We start from the raw sequence: 16,469 nt of genomic DNA, 5'->3' as shown, positions 1-16,469 counted from the left end.
AGTCCTGGGGAAAAACAGGCTGTTTAAATACCTTGTAGAATGAGGGCCTTTATCTCCATACTGTCTCAATATGCTTATTCAATGTAGTCACAAAGAAGCTTTCCCTATTTTTTCACATGCTTTTACTTTTTAAGTATTAAATATTTAATTAAGTAATTAAGTATTCTGTTAACAGTCTGAATAAGATCCCATATTGGCACTCACACTCCAAGAGATCAGCCAAAGTCTTAGTCCGAAGAGCCACAGGTCTCTTCGTCTTGTCGTTAGTGATGGCAAATTCCTGCATACCCAGCTCTTCTGCTACTTTGGCCTGTGTCCTGTTGTTCACCAATGAGCTTCGCAACAACTGAAACCACAAAGAGTTCCACCCAGTTTTAACATTAGATAATGTTAAACTATAAGAGTAAAGCAGCTTGTTAGGTCTCTGGCCCCATGAGTTTACTGCATTTTTCTTCTCAGCACATTCTGATTTCTGCTGGTGTTTGTACACCCAGCCTATCACTGGAGAGTCTCCTTTTGTTTCTGATCCAACTTTTGTTTCATTGTCCCTTCTTTCTACTGTCTGTCTCCCTTGTTCCATTCCATCTGATGGTAAGGAAGAGGGTGATTTGGAAGCTCAGATATTACAGGGATGGCTTCATGGGTGTTACCAGAAACTACTAAAAATGGTTAAGTACGGTGCTCCAGTACCACTGGTAGGAGAGCAGCATGAAACTGACTAGGACTGTGTGCATTAGCCAGTTTTATTGTGCTGTTGGTGTCCAGGTGATATAGCAGTGCAGGAGGAAGTGCACAATCATGCTGATGGAGGATTCTGAGAGATCCTCCTGCTTAGAAAGAAGGTGCAGTTCCCATAATCTTGCATTACATTTAAAAATTTTGGAGGTGGTCCTCTTTAAAAACAAATGCCCTCTCCCCATCACTCCACTTCTTGTATTTATTTTGCTGGAGGTATATAGCCTAACAAAATCTAAACGTGTTTTACCATAGAAAATATAGACAAACAAGCACCATATCCTGAAATCCATACACACAGAGTACATCCAAAGTGTAAGAATATTTGTATCCATGATTAAAAACAAAGATGCTCTCTATGTTAATGCAAGGAAGACTACTACACAACTAGCAAACCTGGTTCATAATTCCATTAGTTTGGGGCTGGGAGGGAAAGGAAGGATAAGAGATGGACATTCCTGGCCAGATATCCAGTTGGTATAAAACATAGCTTTGAAGTCAGCGGAGCCAAGCCGATTTATGTCAGCTGAGTGATCTGGCTCTGACTGCTACAGTACATGGCCACTGGTTTGTAACTAAGTGAGGAGACAACTGTATTTTAACGGAGTCTCCTGGTTTGGTTACAGTGGTAATGTAGACATGGTAAGTATGGAGCTCTGCAGAAGACATAAAAGCTTTACAGACATCTTAAATGTGGTTTGGGGTTTTCATTCAGCTTGAGTATTTCCTAATTATTGAAGTTAAGGAGTTTCAAAATGGAAAAGCGTGACTAAAAAGAGCGTAAGCCTTTTTCTTGGAGGACTTCAGTAACTCAGCCAAAGGTTAGGGGTCTATTACAGGAGTGGGTGGGTGAGGTTCTGTGGCCTGCAATGTGCAGGAGGTCAGACTAGAGGATCAAAATGATCTCTTCTGACCTTAAAGTCTATGAGTAAAGAGAGTCACTTTCTTAAAGAAAAACAAAACAAACAATCCAAGCCACCCAGGGCAGAGAGATTGCATAAAAACACATTGTTCCCTTTTTGAGTTCCATGTCACATTTGCTCAGCTTATTAGACAAAAATTTTATGCTACCTGGGTCCAGTGTGCCAACTGAGCTTATGAAAATCAAGATTTATTCTCAGTACTTGATATTTCATCTCTGACAATAGATAAATAAAGAACAGTATGGTCATGATTTTTTTGGCAATGATGTATGAAGCAGACACTCACAACTTGATCTTAATAAACTAGGCTGACTGCAAAATCAGCGTATCGCTCCCTCCCTTCCTAATTCCTCTCCATGCCTGTCCTCTCCATGTCTGTCCACCAACTCATCCACTTCCAATAGACACCCAAGTCCCAAAACAAAACAAAACAAAATCTTACCTAACTACAACATAAAACCTAGGAGACCAGAGTGCTGAGCAGCCATGACATGTAAATTGCTGCCTGCTATAATACTGTAAGCTTTTTAGGGCAGGGATCATCTTCTTATTCTGTGTTTGTACAGCACCTAGCACAATGGAGTCCTAGTTCATGAATGGGGATCCTAGGAGCTATGGTAATGCAAATAATAAATACTAATAATATATACAATACATGTATCTTGAAGATGGAAAGAACAAGTGGTCCATCTAGTCCACTTTTCCATTCAAGGACCTGCCTCCCATGTAGCCAGAATCTAATGGGGACCCTCATACACTTTAGTAATATGGGAACAACAGAGTCAATGCAATACCCCCAAACCCCACCCATCGCGACTTCCAGGCTGAGAACCCAATCTACTCCATTATGGAAGGTGTCACCTACACTTCAGCAACTACACTCAGCTGGAGTTAATTCCAGACATATAGTTAATTTTGTCTGACACTTCTGTGTTCACCCAGAATTACTGGCAGGTAGGACTGTTGTGGACAAGAAGCCTTTCCTAACTTAAACCATTCTTTCTGAAACTTCAGCTACACGTTTATACCGTTGGTAGAACATAGCTAACGGGACAAGGTATCTGAAAGCATTCATAAAAATTTCTTCTCTGTTTCCCTTTTCTCAAGATATATATGACTAACTTCTTCATAAATAACCACTTTACACTGAGCATCAGTTTTGCTGCCCTCATCTGAACATTTACCATTACCTTGACTTCCGTGACCAATGATGTGCACAAACTCCAGATATAGTAGTATGTTCATACACCATAATTACTTTAAATGGAAATGTGTTCCTAAATGAGGATCAATAGACAGACAGACAGATATAGCTGGTTCTCTCCAAGTTACTTACCACCACTCCAACTACCTCTCAAATCTCATTCAAATTTAAATTGATGAAAAGACAATTATCTCAATTGTTCAGGTCCTAGCTTTGTATCTTCATCTACAAACTTGGACAACATGTAACTAGTTCCACTTTCCAGATCACTTATGACTAAATTAAACAACACTAAACTATGCTGCTCATTGTCCTGAGGATTTAAAGCCATTAATTATACAGTAACGCTCCATACCAGCGGTTCTCAACCCGCAGCCTGTGGACCGCTTGCAGCCCAATCTGCACACAGCTGCAGCCCGGGTGACAGCCTCAGGGCCATACAGGCAGTATGTATATTATGTGGATGTGGCCCACATAACACATAGAGCTGCATAAGCAGCCCACAATGGTCAACAGGTTGAGAACCACCGCTCTATATCCTTCCTGCCAACCAGTTCTTGAGAGACTGATCATATTATATTTGCTCTGATGCCTATGTTTTTAAAGGTGACCTGCAAAGGAAAAAAAAAATGTGTTTGTGCCCTTCCCCCCACCTTTTGTTAAAATTATTTTTGATGACTAAAACTGGCCTGAAAAGCTATTTTTTTACATTAGAAATTCAGGCTTTATTAAATCTGAATTTCTTGGATGAATGTATGGATGACATATATTTTACATGAAACTTGATGAAGGAATAAAAATGATTTTTATTTAGACTGTTTACTTTTGGGAGGGGGGTTCTTTCTGTAAACATCTGTAACTCAAATGCCTGAGAAACATATTTTAAAAATGTCTTTGTTAAAGATTCAGCATCTCCATTCCTTACATTAAAGCCTGAGAAAACTCATCTTAACATCTCTGAAACTTCTCAGCAATCCTCTGGCTAAACAGGAAATTTTACACTTGACAGTCCTGATAATTTTCAGTGTTCTTTTTTTATTTTGTATTACAATTAATATTTGAGAAAATTCTGCAATATAATTCTCTTCTCCACAAATAATCAGCCCACAAATAACCATCTACATTCAAGTACTCTACCAATCTGCAAGGCTATCTATTGAAACACCAACTACCAAAAACTGCACTTAGAATGCTGTAAGGTGCTCAAAGGCCCAAAATGGTTCCTATGCAGGATATGCTGGTAAACTATGGGAATCAAAAATAAATTGTTACAACTATTTTTAAAATTAAATCCAAAAACTGTTATGGCAGCTCTAGGCTGAGAATAATGGACAGACCAGGGTAAAATAAATTGTAATGTCTGGGAGGAAATCAAAACACCTCAAAGTGACAACCACAGAAAATGGAAAAATAGTTGACTCAGTAGCCCAGTGGACATGAATAAAAACTCATGTGAGATGTCTGTCTAACACACACCCTTTCAAACACTGTGTTAAACAAGCACTACCTAGGTCTCAGATACACCGAGATCATCAGTGTGATTACGACCACTATAGAGCCATTTTACATAGGGAAGAAATATTATTGCACTGGCTTCACAAATCGACATTTCCTGTCCATTGCAGGATTCACATATTTGAATTAAAGATTTATTCAGAACAGGGGGCCTGAGGTTTCTGTTATTAATCAAATCCAGAATAAGTCACTAAGTAGCTTCTCTTATAATTTTTGTTTCTGTCCCACATTTGCTCTCCCGGACAGCATGACCAAAGGCATTCTCACCGTTAAGTGCCCTTCGTGATGATCAGGGAAATGAATGAATAAGTACTCAGTGGCTACCAATTGCATTATGGAGTCACCCAGGAATTCCATCCTCTGATTGTGGCCTCTGAAAAAGGAAACATCAATGTGGCAAGCTCAATAAGCAATCAGGGGGAAAAAAACATGTAAATTTAAAAATACAGTAATTTAAAAGCAAGTGTCCACTGTATTAAATGAATTCATTTTTAATGAATTGGGGTCCGCTGTATTAAATGAATTCATTTTAAAACACATTTAACACAATTTTCTGGTATTAACTAGATGTGATGAAAGCAAGTCTTTATTGCTGTACGTTGACTTTCTGGAGAAAGCAAATGAGGTAGTTACTGTTAAACAAAATTACTAGACCACAGATGTGGGACTAACTGGGGGGTACAGGTTGGTGCTAAATTTATCAGGAATAAGGTCCCATTACTACAATTTTTGCATGCAAATAAACTGCTGTGCGTGTTGATTTCAATGGATCAGCAGTTTCCCCCATATACGGCTAGTTAAAGGATCAGGGCCTAAATCCACTTTAGGTTCAGGATTGGGTGTCACCAGGTATTACTCTATTATTTATATTGTGGATGCACCTAGGAACCTCAGACATGGACCAGTACCCCACTCTGCTAGTGCCTGTACAAACACAGAACAAAAGACAGTCCTCGCTCCCAAAAGCCTGGGTTTATTTTTCCCACATCACGTCCATGTGAACATGTAGCATTACTGCATCAGGGATAAAGAACTTATAGCACTTTGAGCTGTGAGTTTCCTCTTGCCATTTATGAACCCCTCACATGAACATATCTCTCACGAATGCTTCCTCTTGTAATCCAATCCATGCTGTTACATGGTGCTGTTAAAATGGGGCAGCTAACATGCTGCAAAATGTCATGCTCTGTTGCAGCAATTCCAAGCTCTCTGATGATCTCAGGTTGCACTATTAGATCATGACCTTCATTAAACATACATAGTTGTTTCTTATTATAATTATGGACCATTAAGGAAAACAACAGTAAGATTAGCATAGTTCAGCGTGGGATTCTGCTTTATACTCACAGAGTCAGGTGGTTAAATCCCACAGTTCTCAAAGTGAAGGCCCGCGCCAAAAGTCGAACATGAGTAAAAATGACTCCAATTGCTTCCTCAAACTCGGTAAGTTTCTGGAGAACTGGGGAAGTCTCGATAAGTTGCCGATCAGTGTTAGATTCTTGCAGCTGTAAATAATAACAAATGCAAATTAATGATAGAAGGCCAGTATACATTTCAAAGAAAAAAGATCCTTCTTGAGAACAGCAAATCCTTTGAAAACCATTGACCATTTGCGAGGGAAAAGCAGAAATGTGTATTGTGTACATACACAAACATCCACCTCACACTTGGACTGACACTTGGATAATCAAGAAGCAGACCAAAAAGCAAACAAAACCAAACAAGCCCACCCTACTACTTTCTTTAAAAACAGAAAGAAATGGCAAAGCTTTAAAATACAAAATCTAAAAGGACAATGTTAAAGTAATTTCTACTAATATTTACAATGATATTCTTCAGGCCAACACTGCCTCAAAGCAGAGAGAATCAATGCCCAAGTGGGGAAGTAAGTGATTTCTGGGCCAAAGAGGAAATTAAATCTTCAGTCCAAACAAGTGGGAGTAGGAAAGAGAAATAACTAGTGATAACCTATGGGAAATAAATGGATGGCGCTAGCTCCAATGTAAGTTCTACCAATGCAGAAGCACAGATCACTACAGGGAGAGTTTAAAAAATAAAAACAAAGAACACCTCAGAAGGGAGAGAGCTCTCAGGAGCTTGCACTGCCGCCTTGGAAAGCTGGAACTGAAATCTCTTTCCATTAAGACTTCTGTTTATTTACTTCTCTCTTGTGTACACACCAGTCTGGGCTGTTGTACAAATAACTCATGAGCATTGAACTACTGGCAATACTTAGTCTATAATCCCATTTCAGAGCTCCTCAGAGTATATATGAAGCATTTGGGTCCTTGTCCTTAGATCTGTGTGTGAGGACACCCTGCACCCAAGAAGAACCTCAGTGAAGTCAAATGAACTCTGCACAAAAGATCAGGGACTTGGTTTGGACAAAACAGGTAGAAAGAGTAATATGTCTGAGACAAAAGAGGTAGAAAGCATAAAATGTCTGAGACAGATATGACAATTTTCTGCCATACCCTTGGGAGACTTTATGAATTAAGTTTAGGAATCTTTGGGATCCACTGTATTAAATGAATGGTTTATGTATTATTGTGGGCCATGATTGTATGTAACCTCTCAGGGGGAGAGGAGAAATGTGACAGATGTGAGACCTGCAGGTTCAAAGGACTCTGTTGAACAATGTGCCAGACAAGAATGGACTCTTGGAACAAGGACAACGTTAAGGTCATTTCTAATAATATTTACAATGGTATTCTTCAGGCCGACTCTGCCCAAGAGCAGAGAGAATCAATGCCAAATGGGGATGTAGGAAGTGTCTGGGCCAAAGGGGAAATGAAATCTTCATCCCAAACGAGTGGAGGCAGAAAAAAGAAATAACCAGTGAAATCCTTGGGTGAATAAATTGGCTAGCTCCAATGTAAGTTGTATCCATGCAAAAGCACAGATCAGGAGAGAGAGAGAGAGAGAGAGAGGTTAAAACAAACAAACAAACCCAAAACAAAACACAGAATGAGGAGAGCTTCTCTCAGGAGCTCGCACCGCCACCTTGGAAGGCTGGAACTGCAATCTATTTCTATTAACAATGGGGAAAACTCAGTTGTGGGAGTTGAAGGAATGACACCTACCAGAGCCCAAGGTTGGAGCTGAAGTGATCTCTGGCAAGCTTTTTAACATGTGGGTAGGTTCTTTTGTTGTTTTTAATGTTTTCTCTGTAACCCTTTCATCTTAAGAATGAAAATGCTTGCTTATAAAGAGTTGTGTGGTAACTTAGAACTGCAGACCATTATGCTGTTCATAGCCTCTGGTGAGAAAGCAAAGCTGTGTGACTTGCCGGGAACATCTTACTGCAGGCAGCGAATTGTGCAGCCTGGAAAAACTCTGCTCAGGAGGGAAAGAGACACAGGTCTCTAGCAAGAGAGGTGATGGCTGAGGAGCTGGGAGCCTAGGATGGATGCCCTTGGTGGACCACAGATACAGTTGCCCTGAACCACAGCAATGTTTATCTATGGTACTTGTATGGCTCCCTTCACCATAGTATCTGAGCACCTGACAATCTTTAATATATATACCATCACAACACCTCTTTGAGATAGAACAGTTCTATTATCCCCATTTTACAGATGGAGAACTGAGGCACAGGGAGCTTAAGTGACTTGCCCACAGTCACACAGGAAGTCTGTGGCAGAGCAGGGACTTGAACCTAAGGCTCCCACATTCTCAACTAGTACTTTAACCACGCATTGACTTTCTAAATAGATGAGAAAAGAGACTGATTAAATTTCAGACTTGCCAACACTTTAAGTGTCTATGTAATATTTATCTTATTGGAATCACTGTTAAAAATAACCATGCTATATGAGAGCAAAAAAATTAGCAATATGTTTTTAAGCAATTTGATTCAAACCTCTTGACCTCCCATGATTAAGTTAGGATCTAAATGCTGAGGTCAATAAAATATGTATACAGATTGTTTTTTGTATCCAGTTTTCTAGGTATAATAGATAAACAGGAGGAAGACAAAGTTACTTCTCACTAGATTTATCTTGCTACAAAATTAAACACAGACCATGAGGCGGAAGCTTGTTATTTACAAAAATTCACAACAGCCAATATGGCTACTTGATACTAAATATTCCTAAATACTAAAGATATCACGACAGCTGAATGCCACTGAAAAGCATCCTTAGAAATAAAATAGAACTATGAAATTTATGATAGACAGAGGCACACTTACTTGGAGTGGGTGTAGTGGGTAATTAAGCCATACTTCCTGTAGGTCCTGCAAACATTGAGAGATGCCTTTAGTGCTTAAGGGAGTCATTTAACAAATTCCACAGTTCTAAATAAGATGGCATTACTTGAAATACTGAACTGTTTCAGATGCTGCCGCTGCTTATTGCAAATTCAATAGTGCTAGCAATCTCATTTTTAAAATAGGGTATTCACTACTCAAGCTGCCGGTAGTTCTCCCAATGAGCTTGTGTCGAAGAGGCAGAAAAATCCTTGAACCAAATAAAAACGGTTTAAAAAACAAAAGTAAAAAAAATATTTGTTGAAGCTAATGGTTGAATTTTATTTCCCACCACCTGCTCCGCAGCAGGTTTAAAATTGACCAAAAGCCAAGACTAAAACTCTAGGTCATGTAGGCTTCATTCATTACAACATTCAGAAGCATGTAAATACTGAGATACAATATGCCACAAAATACTTATATGTCTCATAAACATTATTTGTTGTTCCGCAGACTTTGAGACTTTAAAGAAGAAAAATATCATTTAATTAATTCCCTGGCCATCGCGTTAGTGGTCTCTTCAGTAGTATAACTATAATTTATATGCACTAGTGCCTTACATGCCCCATCATCCAAATGCTAAGTACTTTTTGAATGTGTGAGATGACCCAGTCCCTACTCCAAAAGGCTTACAAGCCAGTTGTGCAAAAAGCACAAGTCTGCGCCAAACAATGAGAAGGAGGAAGAGGATAAGGGTAAAGAGAATGTATGGTTACATAGGCTAGTGATGTGAACACATCCATGGTGCTCAATTAAACATCTTAAAAACATATAAAGGAACAACAACAAAAAATCAGCAAATATCAATCCTCACTGGCCTTCTACATAGCCAATATGGAACAGACTTTAACTGTGTAGTTGGACTGATGGTGGTTGAAACACCTAGCTTTAACACTTGGAGGGCTACAGAAAATAGACCCAATACATTTTTAACGCCTCTAAAACAATGTTTGTTTTACATACATGGCATATACTGCATACATGATGTGGTTTAAAAGTTTTATCGGAATTCATTTCCCATGAGTTGCATAACTCATTTAGGTCTGCACAACTCATGGATAAAAAGACCATCTCATACTTACGCTGTTAAAATCTTTATTTTACATACTCATATATTCCCTATTTTATTTACTCTTTACATAAAAACAAAAACAAAAACCAACCCTAGATTAAATGAATGTTGAAGTTGCCAGGTCAAGCACTCAAAAGTTAGGAAATGCCAGAATTAAGGGTTCCCTCTGAATTACAAACAATGTACTTTTAATGTACTTTTAAAAAATGTAATTTCCTAATTAACACCCTCCCCTAGAAATTCTATCATTTAGAACTGTATTGACCCCCACAAAGATCAGCAGCTAAATTGCAACATTTAAATCCATCGCACAGACTTCTACTATTTGTAATAACTGTTGAAATGGAGTTCTACAAGATTCATGCACTACTGTATCTGCTCTTCTTCATGTAAGCCAATGAGCTAACAGAATCAAATTAATGTTACTCTGTTTACAACTCAGTATCATAAAATGCTGTTTTCATGACCTTTAAACTAAAAAAAAAACAGATGTAGTATATTCTACCCCAACCGTCAAATATAAAAAATTGTGGTTTTAATTAAACTGACAAAATTAACATGTAAATGAATAAAAAGTTTTTTAAAAGTAACTCAGCCAACAGGAAAACAAATACCGTGTCATTAAAGAGTAAACGTCCAAATAAGTGTTTGGCTTCTTCTAGGCTTCCCTCCAGGTAAACAGCTCCTATATGGAAGGAACAATATACAATAGGGTAAAAATGCACTAGTATTCAGAAAAGTACAAAACAGAGACTACGAATCACCCCGTCCCCCACCCGCAAAAAGGAAACAGCAATTGTGGTAACAGCAATTGTGGAAACCACAAGTTTCTCTCTCTTTGAAATTAAAGTGCAAAATGAAATTTTCTGCGAAATGTAAAGACAATCAAAACAGTATAAAACGAGAAAAAAATTCTTAGAATCCTAACAAGTTACATCAATGATACAAAGTGGTATGCCAGAACAATGAACTTTAATAGCATTAGGCTAGAAGTAATCCTGTGTTTATAGGTGTTTTCAAGTAACCAGCTACTTAAAATTCTCTCAAACACTTGATATGTGAACATTTATAACCAAGAAATAACTTACAGCAGCCAGGGAATTTATTTTGTCCCATATCTTGCGTAAATCTTTGCCAGAACTACTCTGAACATTCGAAACCCATCAGTACTCCCCGCCCCCCCCACCCAATAATATATTATTTCCCAAATTGACATCAGTGTAGGGGGGTTTTATTTCAAGTTAGGTTTAATGGGGTGTTGAATATTGCTGGTTTTTTAAATTACTTATATCATAGTTCTGAGCACCGGTACTGTTAGGACCTTGTCGCAATTTTATATAGGAATGACGTTTAACTGATATTTTGGGTCCTTTAGTGGATTTAGATGGAAACAAACCTTTTGATTTGGGATCATGGGGGAAATCTTTCTTATATTGTACAGTGTAACAGGTGTACCTGGCTCTTCAAGGTCCCCTGTTTGAGACTCATGGCCCTGCTACACACTGCCCCAGGAGAAAAACAGCAAAAGGTGGGTCCTCCAGGCCTTCTTAGAGAGGCTTCACAAGACGCAGCCAATCAAAGTCCAGCTGGCTTAGTTAAAAGGAGCTGCAGGGGTTTAGCAAGTCAGTTCCTAGCTGTGACTTGAGTAGCAAGGAAGGGTGCTCTGCTTTGGCTACAGGGCCTAAGAGTTTACCAGAAGTTGAGTTCTGGCTGCATTTTGCTTTCTGCAAGGAGAGAGTAGACCGGAGAACTGTAATCTTAAAGTAATGGGTGAAAGGAAAGAAATCCAGTGGGAAAATGCCCAAGAAAAACAGTAGCAGCTAACTGAAGGAGTTAAAGAGAGGAGTGTGAGACTGCAGTTCATAGGGTCCCTGGCTGGGACCGGAGTAGTAGGTAAGACCAGGTCCCTGCACCAACCACTGGAGAAGTGACCTAAGCCCCAAGAAGAGGATAAGGTATGTTTAGAAGCTGAAGCAAAGAGCTGGAATGGGGCTGAAGACCCTGATATGGCCAGACTGTCTCATGGTTACCCCTCTGGAAGGGGACTGAACTTGAGTGATGACCTGGCTGGAGAGGTGGGGCAGTGAGAACTAGTGAAGACAAAGAGTCTCCAGGGGAAAAGTCCTATAACAGGCCAGGGAAGGACTTAAAGTTAGACAAGAAGGGGCTCAAACTGAAACCAGAGACAGGGCTGTAAACACTAATAAAGGGACAGCAATAGTCCTTGTTGGACCTTTGTTACCCCAGCAGGGTTTCATTCGTGCATCATGTGTGGCTTGGCTGGAGGACTGAGCCACTGAAGTCCTGTCTAGTGAGGTCAGCGGTCAACAGGGTGCCAGGAGCGGAGAAAAAGTGCAGGATTGCACCCAGCTTACAGGAGGCATTGACCAGAGGTGAGTGCCTCATCACATATAGCAACCTAAAAAACAGCATTAAAAATGGACGTCCAGGATTGTCATTCATTTTATGGCTTCCGACAACATGGAATTAATCAAGGCTGTGCCCCCGGAGAATGATCTTAGAGGGCAGTGGTTCACTAGACGTTCCATGGTTTGGATGCCTTCTCCATATTCACATATTGGGGCTGTCCTTCACTTTCCATCTGTTTAGTAGGTAGCTTCAATAGCGAGTGGGTTCTGATGTGGTTTGCTGTGGTCCGTATCTTAACTAGCATGGTGAAGCCAGGTAGTTGGTGCTGAGGTTCCTCTGAGACCTCTTCTACTTGGTGCCCCAAGAACTCAGTTTGTCTCTAGTTTCACCACGTAGGTTCCTTTATACAGCAAAGCTAAGCTGAGTTGATCAGACTCAAATATAGGGGATGGGCATAGGGTATAGCACACATCCAAACTTACACAGAAAAACTTTTCCTTATACATTTTTACCAAAATTAATAACACATTGCGAACAGTGTCCCAGTGGGGGCCAGCTGAGGTTACCCAATTAGGGTGAACTGCAACAAATGGGGAAGTTGATCCCCAAAGCTGGTGGATATTTTAACACTTAGATTTACCAAGCCAGCACAAAAGAGCTTCTTTATTACCTCACCGGTTACTCAGAAGTCCCAACAACACCGTTCCTTTAAAGTAACCCAGCCTCAGGCCTCCATCCAGGTACCCAAGTCAAATATGAAGATCTCTGAATCTCATTTCATCATATAAAAGAAAAGGTTCTACCAATCCCAAAGGATCGGACACATTATCTCCCAGGTTATTGAATATTCCAGATCTTACACAAATACATGCTTATAGACAATTTTTATTAACTAAACTAAAATTTATTAAAAAAGAAAGAGAGAGAGTATGGTTAAAAGATCAATATACATACAGACATGAGTTCAATTCTTGAGGTTCAGATACATAGATATGGTGAGCTTTGTAAAGCTTTGCAAAGAGTTCTTTTAGAATGTAGTTCATAGGTCATAGTCCAATATCCAATATCATATTCAGGGCAGACCAGTCAGCACTAGGATCATGCTTCAATGCTGGGGAAGCTTAAGCCACCTCAGCCCTTGCCCTGCCCCCTTCACCAAGGCCCTGCCTCTGCCCCGCCCCTTCTCCGAGACCCCGCCTCCGCTCATTCCATACCCCCTCCCTCTGTCGCTGGCTCTCCCCCACCCTCACTAAGTTTTACCAGGCTGGGGCAGGCAGAGGGTTGGGGGGCAGGGAGAGAGTTTGGGTGTGTGTGGGGGGGTGCAGGCTCTTGGAGGGAGTTTGGATGTGGGCTCTGGACCGGAGCAGGAGGCTGGGGTGCGGGAGGGATGCTGGCTCTGGCCGGGCAGTGCTTACCTTGGGCAGCCCCTGAAAGCGACCTGCAAATCCCTGTGGCAGCGGTTCCTAGGTGGGGGAGCGGGGGGGGGCAAGGGGTATCTGCATGCTGCCCCTGCCCGCAGGCACTGCCCCTGCAGCTCCCATTGGCTGCAGTTCCTGGCCAATGAGAGCTGTGGAGTTGGTGCTTGGGGCAGGGGCAGCGTGCAGAGCCCCCCCGCATATCCTCCCAGGGTCATGCTGGACACTTCCGCGAGCGGTGCGGGGCCAGGGCAGGTAACTTCTGGAAAGTTCTTAATTGGCCCCAGGTGTCTTAATTGACCTGGAGCAGTTGCCATTTAACTTATCCGGGTACCAGGGACTTGTTTAGCCTAGAGCTAATATATCAAAGCCCTGGCTGGGGTGATTTAGTTGGGGATTGGTCCTGCTTTGAGCAGGGGGTTGGACTAGATGACCTCCTGAGCTCCCTTCCAACCCTGATATTCTATGATTCTATCTCCCACTATTTTTCCATAGCCATCTGGCCTTGCCCCGTCACAACATACACACACATTTATATACAAAAATGTATTTATATTAATATTTTGTTTGTTCTGTCCAGATATAAAGATGAATTATTTAAAAAAAAACATTATGTACAGTAAAACTTGCCTATAACTTGGAATACACTGCACACCAATTTTCATTTGCCTGCCAACTTGTTTTCTGTGCTTTGGTTGATAACAGCAGAGGACACTGGGGTTTTCTCTCTTCACTGATACTTGCTACCCAGTGCAGTCAGTCATCAATCAAGATTTTAGGGCCCTCCAGCTGACTTGATGCTGGTTCTTCTTTCAGCTGGAAGAGCTTTGGTAGCATGCTATACTTTCCTATACTGCCTTGGCTGAATTCTCAAGGTTTGTCTTTGAAGAAAAAAACAAACAAACAAAAAACCAACCAACCAACCAAAAAAACCCTAAAATCGTCTTGGCAGACGTCTGTGCTGGTTTATCCAAGTCTCGCAAATTAGCGGGCAATGGAAAATGTGTATGACTTGGTTCAAACTGTCTGCAAAATCTGGATAGCAGTCAGAACAGGCAAATACTCAGGATTAGGAACAGTCTAGAGAGACATGCTCACTGGAGAGTAGAGGAGGAAGCAAAAGTGCAGTTATAGTAAACTTCCTTTCACAGTTAAATTATTCTATGAACATTTCTACTTCATTGTGAGAGATTCCACAGATTTGCAGGTACATGCAACTTCACTTTGAAGCCCTGAACTTCCACCTGCCTGTTTCTTTACAGAAGCCCAATGTTAATCAGTGGAGTTCACATGGCATTCAGTACCAAAGTGTGTATCATGCATAAGTTAAAGGATCTGGGGACTAGAACCCAGGTCTGCAGAGCCTGAGACAATTGCTATTCCTACTGTACCACTGGGAGGCCACACTAAGGCATAGCGAGGGAGCACTGTGGAGAGTAGGCACCACAAGAAGTACTGCTCAAGAGACAGAGTGACGACCCTCTGATTGGCCAACTGCCCTATTTAACTCCAGAGGTTGCCCGGGCAATCACACAGACATCAGCCTGCTGCAATGCCAGACTTTCCTTGATCTCCAGTCTCTGACTCCAGCCTGTCTCTGACCCTGACTCTTGCCTCCTGAGTCCAGCCTGCTACTCCCTCTGATCTCCAGTCTCCAACCCCAGCCTCACTCTTCCTTACAGTCCACCTCTTGTGTTTCTTCCAACTCCAGATCAGTGACTACTGTCCCTGGTGTGCAGACCTCCACCCACTGTGGCCACTAGGCTAGACTGCCTGCGCCCTGGTCTCTTCTAAGAAGTGGTGGAGTTGTAAAGCTTCAGGACTATATATGTAAGTAAAAAAAGGTCAATATTTCATTAAGAAGGTTAGAAACCAATGTTTTTCATAGTCCTACTGCATACAAAATAATATTATGGATAATATATGTAACATGCACACATACATACATACAGAGTAGGCACATACTTTACCTATTAAGGCTTCAAAACAGTTGGCCATCGCATGACGTAGATCCGATTCCCTACAAAGATCAGGTCCATGAGCATAAAGCATAAACCGATCCAGTTCCAGTTTCTACAAATACCAACACAATATGTGAAAAGTGGAAACAGTTGACCATTTGCACTATAAAAATACAAGCATTCAGGTTATATACGTTATTGTGGAACAACTCACTTTGAGGAAATTGAAAAGCAGTCTTCCAGCTAACAATGGTGCATAATTAGTCCTCAAATATAAAACTAGACTACTCTGTTGTAGCTTACTATGTAAACAATTAAAGTTTGATATTGAATTCTTGACACAACTATCCAGGATAAAGAAAAACAGTAAAACCAAGGGTGGAAGGAAAGCCATAGGGAGCGATGGTAGTACTGACCTCTGTGGATGAGTTTGATGGGGGAAAAGAGGTAAGAATGAACCTAATCCTGTCTCATGTTTGAATGATGCCACAGTAGTATAATTTCATGATGTTTTTCCCTAAAGAAGTGGGGGAATTAAAGATGGGGAGAAAGATTTCACTTAAGAGAAGAGGAATAAAGTTAGAGGGAAGTAACCTCGGTGGCCAGAATCCAATAAAAATCCATCTCCTTCCTGAAGCAGGCCTACCGCAGCAACACGTGGCAGTAGCAAATGCCTCTAGTCTGTGGAACAGTTAATCATAGAATATGACGGCTGGAAAGGACCTCAGGAGGTCATGTAGTCCACCCCCTGCTCAAAGTAGGACCAATCCCCAATTTTTGGCCCAGATCCCTAAATGGCCCCCTCAAGTATTGAACTCACAACCCTGGGTTTAGCAGGCCAATGCTCAAACCACTGAGCTATCTCTGCCCCCACAGGGCCACATGGCTTTCTTTTTTCCCCAAATGTGCAATATTCACATCAGTCTGTTTTATAATCTATAGCAGTGGTTCTCAAACTAGGGGCGCCGCTTGTTCAGGGAAAACCCCTGGTGGGCCGGGCTGTTTACCTGCCACGTCTGCAGGTT

At 41.0% G+C, this 16,469-nt stretch overlaps 1 protein-coding gene across 1 annotated transcript in view; it reads right to left on the bottom strand.

Moving 5' to 3' along the window:
- Window positions 1–16,469, bottom strand: part of DROSHA (drosha ribonuclease III) — a 99,394-nt gene that overhangs the window by 15,546 nt on the left and 67,379 nt on the right. Inside the window, exons 22-27 of the mRNA XM_084620190.1 lie at window positions 15,454–15,556; window positions 10,313–10,383; window positions 8,570–8,614; window positions 5,725–5,882; window positions 4,645–4,750; window positions 205–346 (exon numbers count right to left, since the gene is read on the bottom strand). Coding sequence (XP_084476316.1) covers window positions 205–346; window positions 4,645–4,750; window positions 5,725–5,882; window positions 8,570–8,614; window positions 10,313–10,383; window positions 15,454–15,556 — 625 coding nt within the window. The remainder of the gene's footprint in view (window positions 1–204; window positions 347–4,644; window positions 4,751–5,724; window positions 5,883–8,569; window positions 8,615–10,312; window positions 10,384–15,453; window positions 15,557–16,469) is intronic.

The sequence above is a fragment of the Lepidochelys olivacea genome (assembly GCF_965140295.1).
Source record: "Lepidochelys olivacea isolate rLepOli2 genome assembly, chromosome: 2".
Taxonomy (NCBI): domain Eukaryota; kingdom Metazoa; phylum Chordata; order Testudines; family Cheloniidae; genus Lepidochelys; species Lepidochelys olivacea.
The sequence above is the reverse complement of the archived record's forward strand: the minus strand, read 5'-3'. Positions and strand labels throughout refer to the sequence as shown.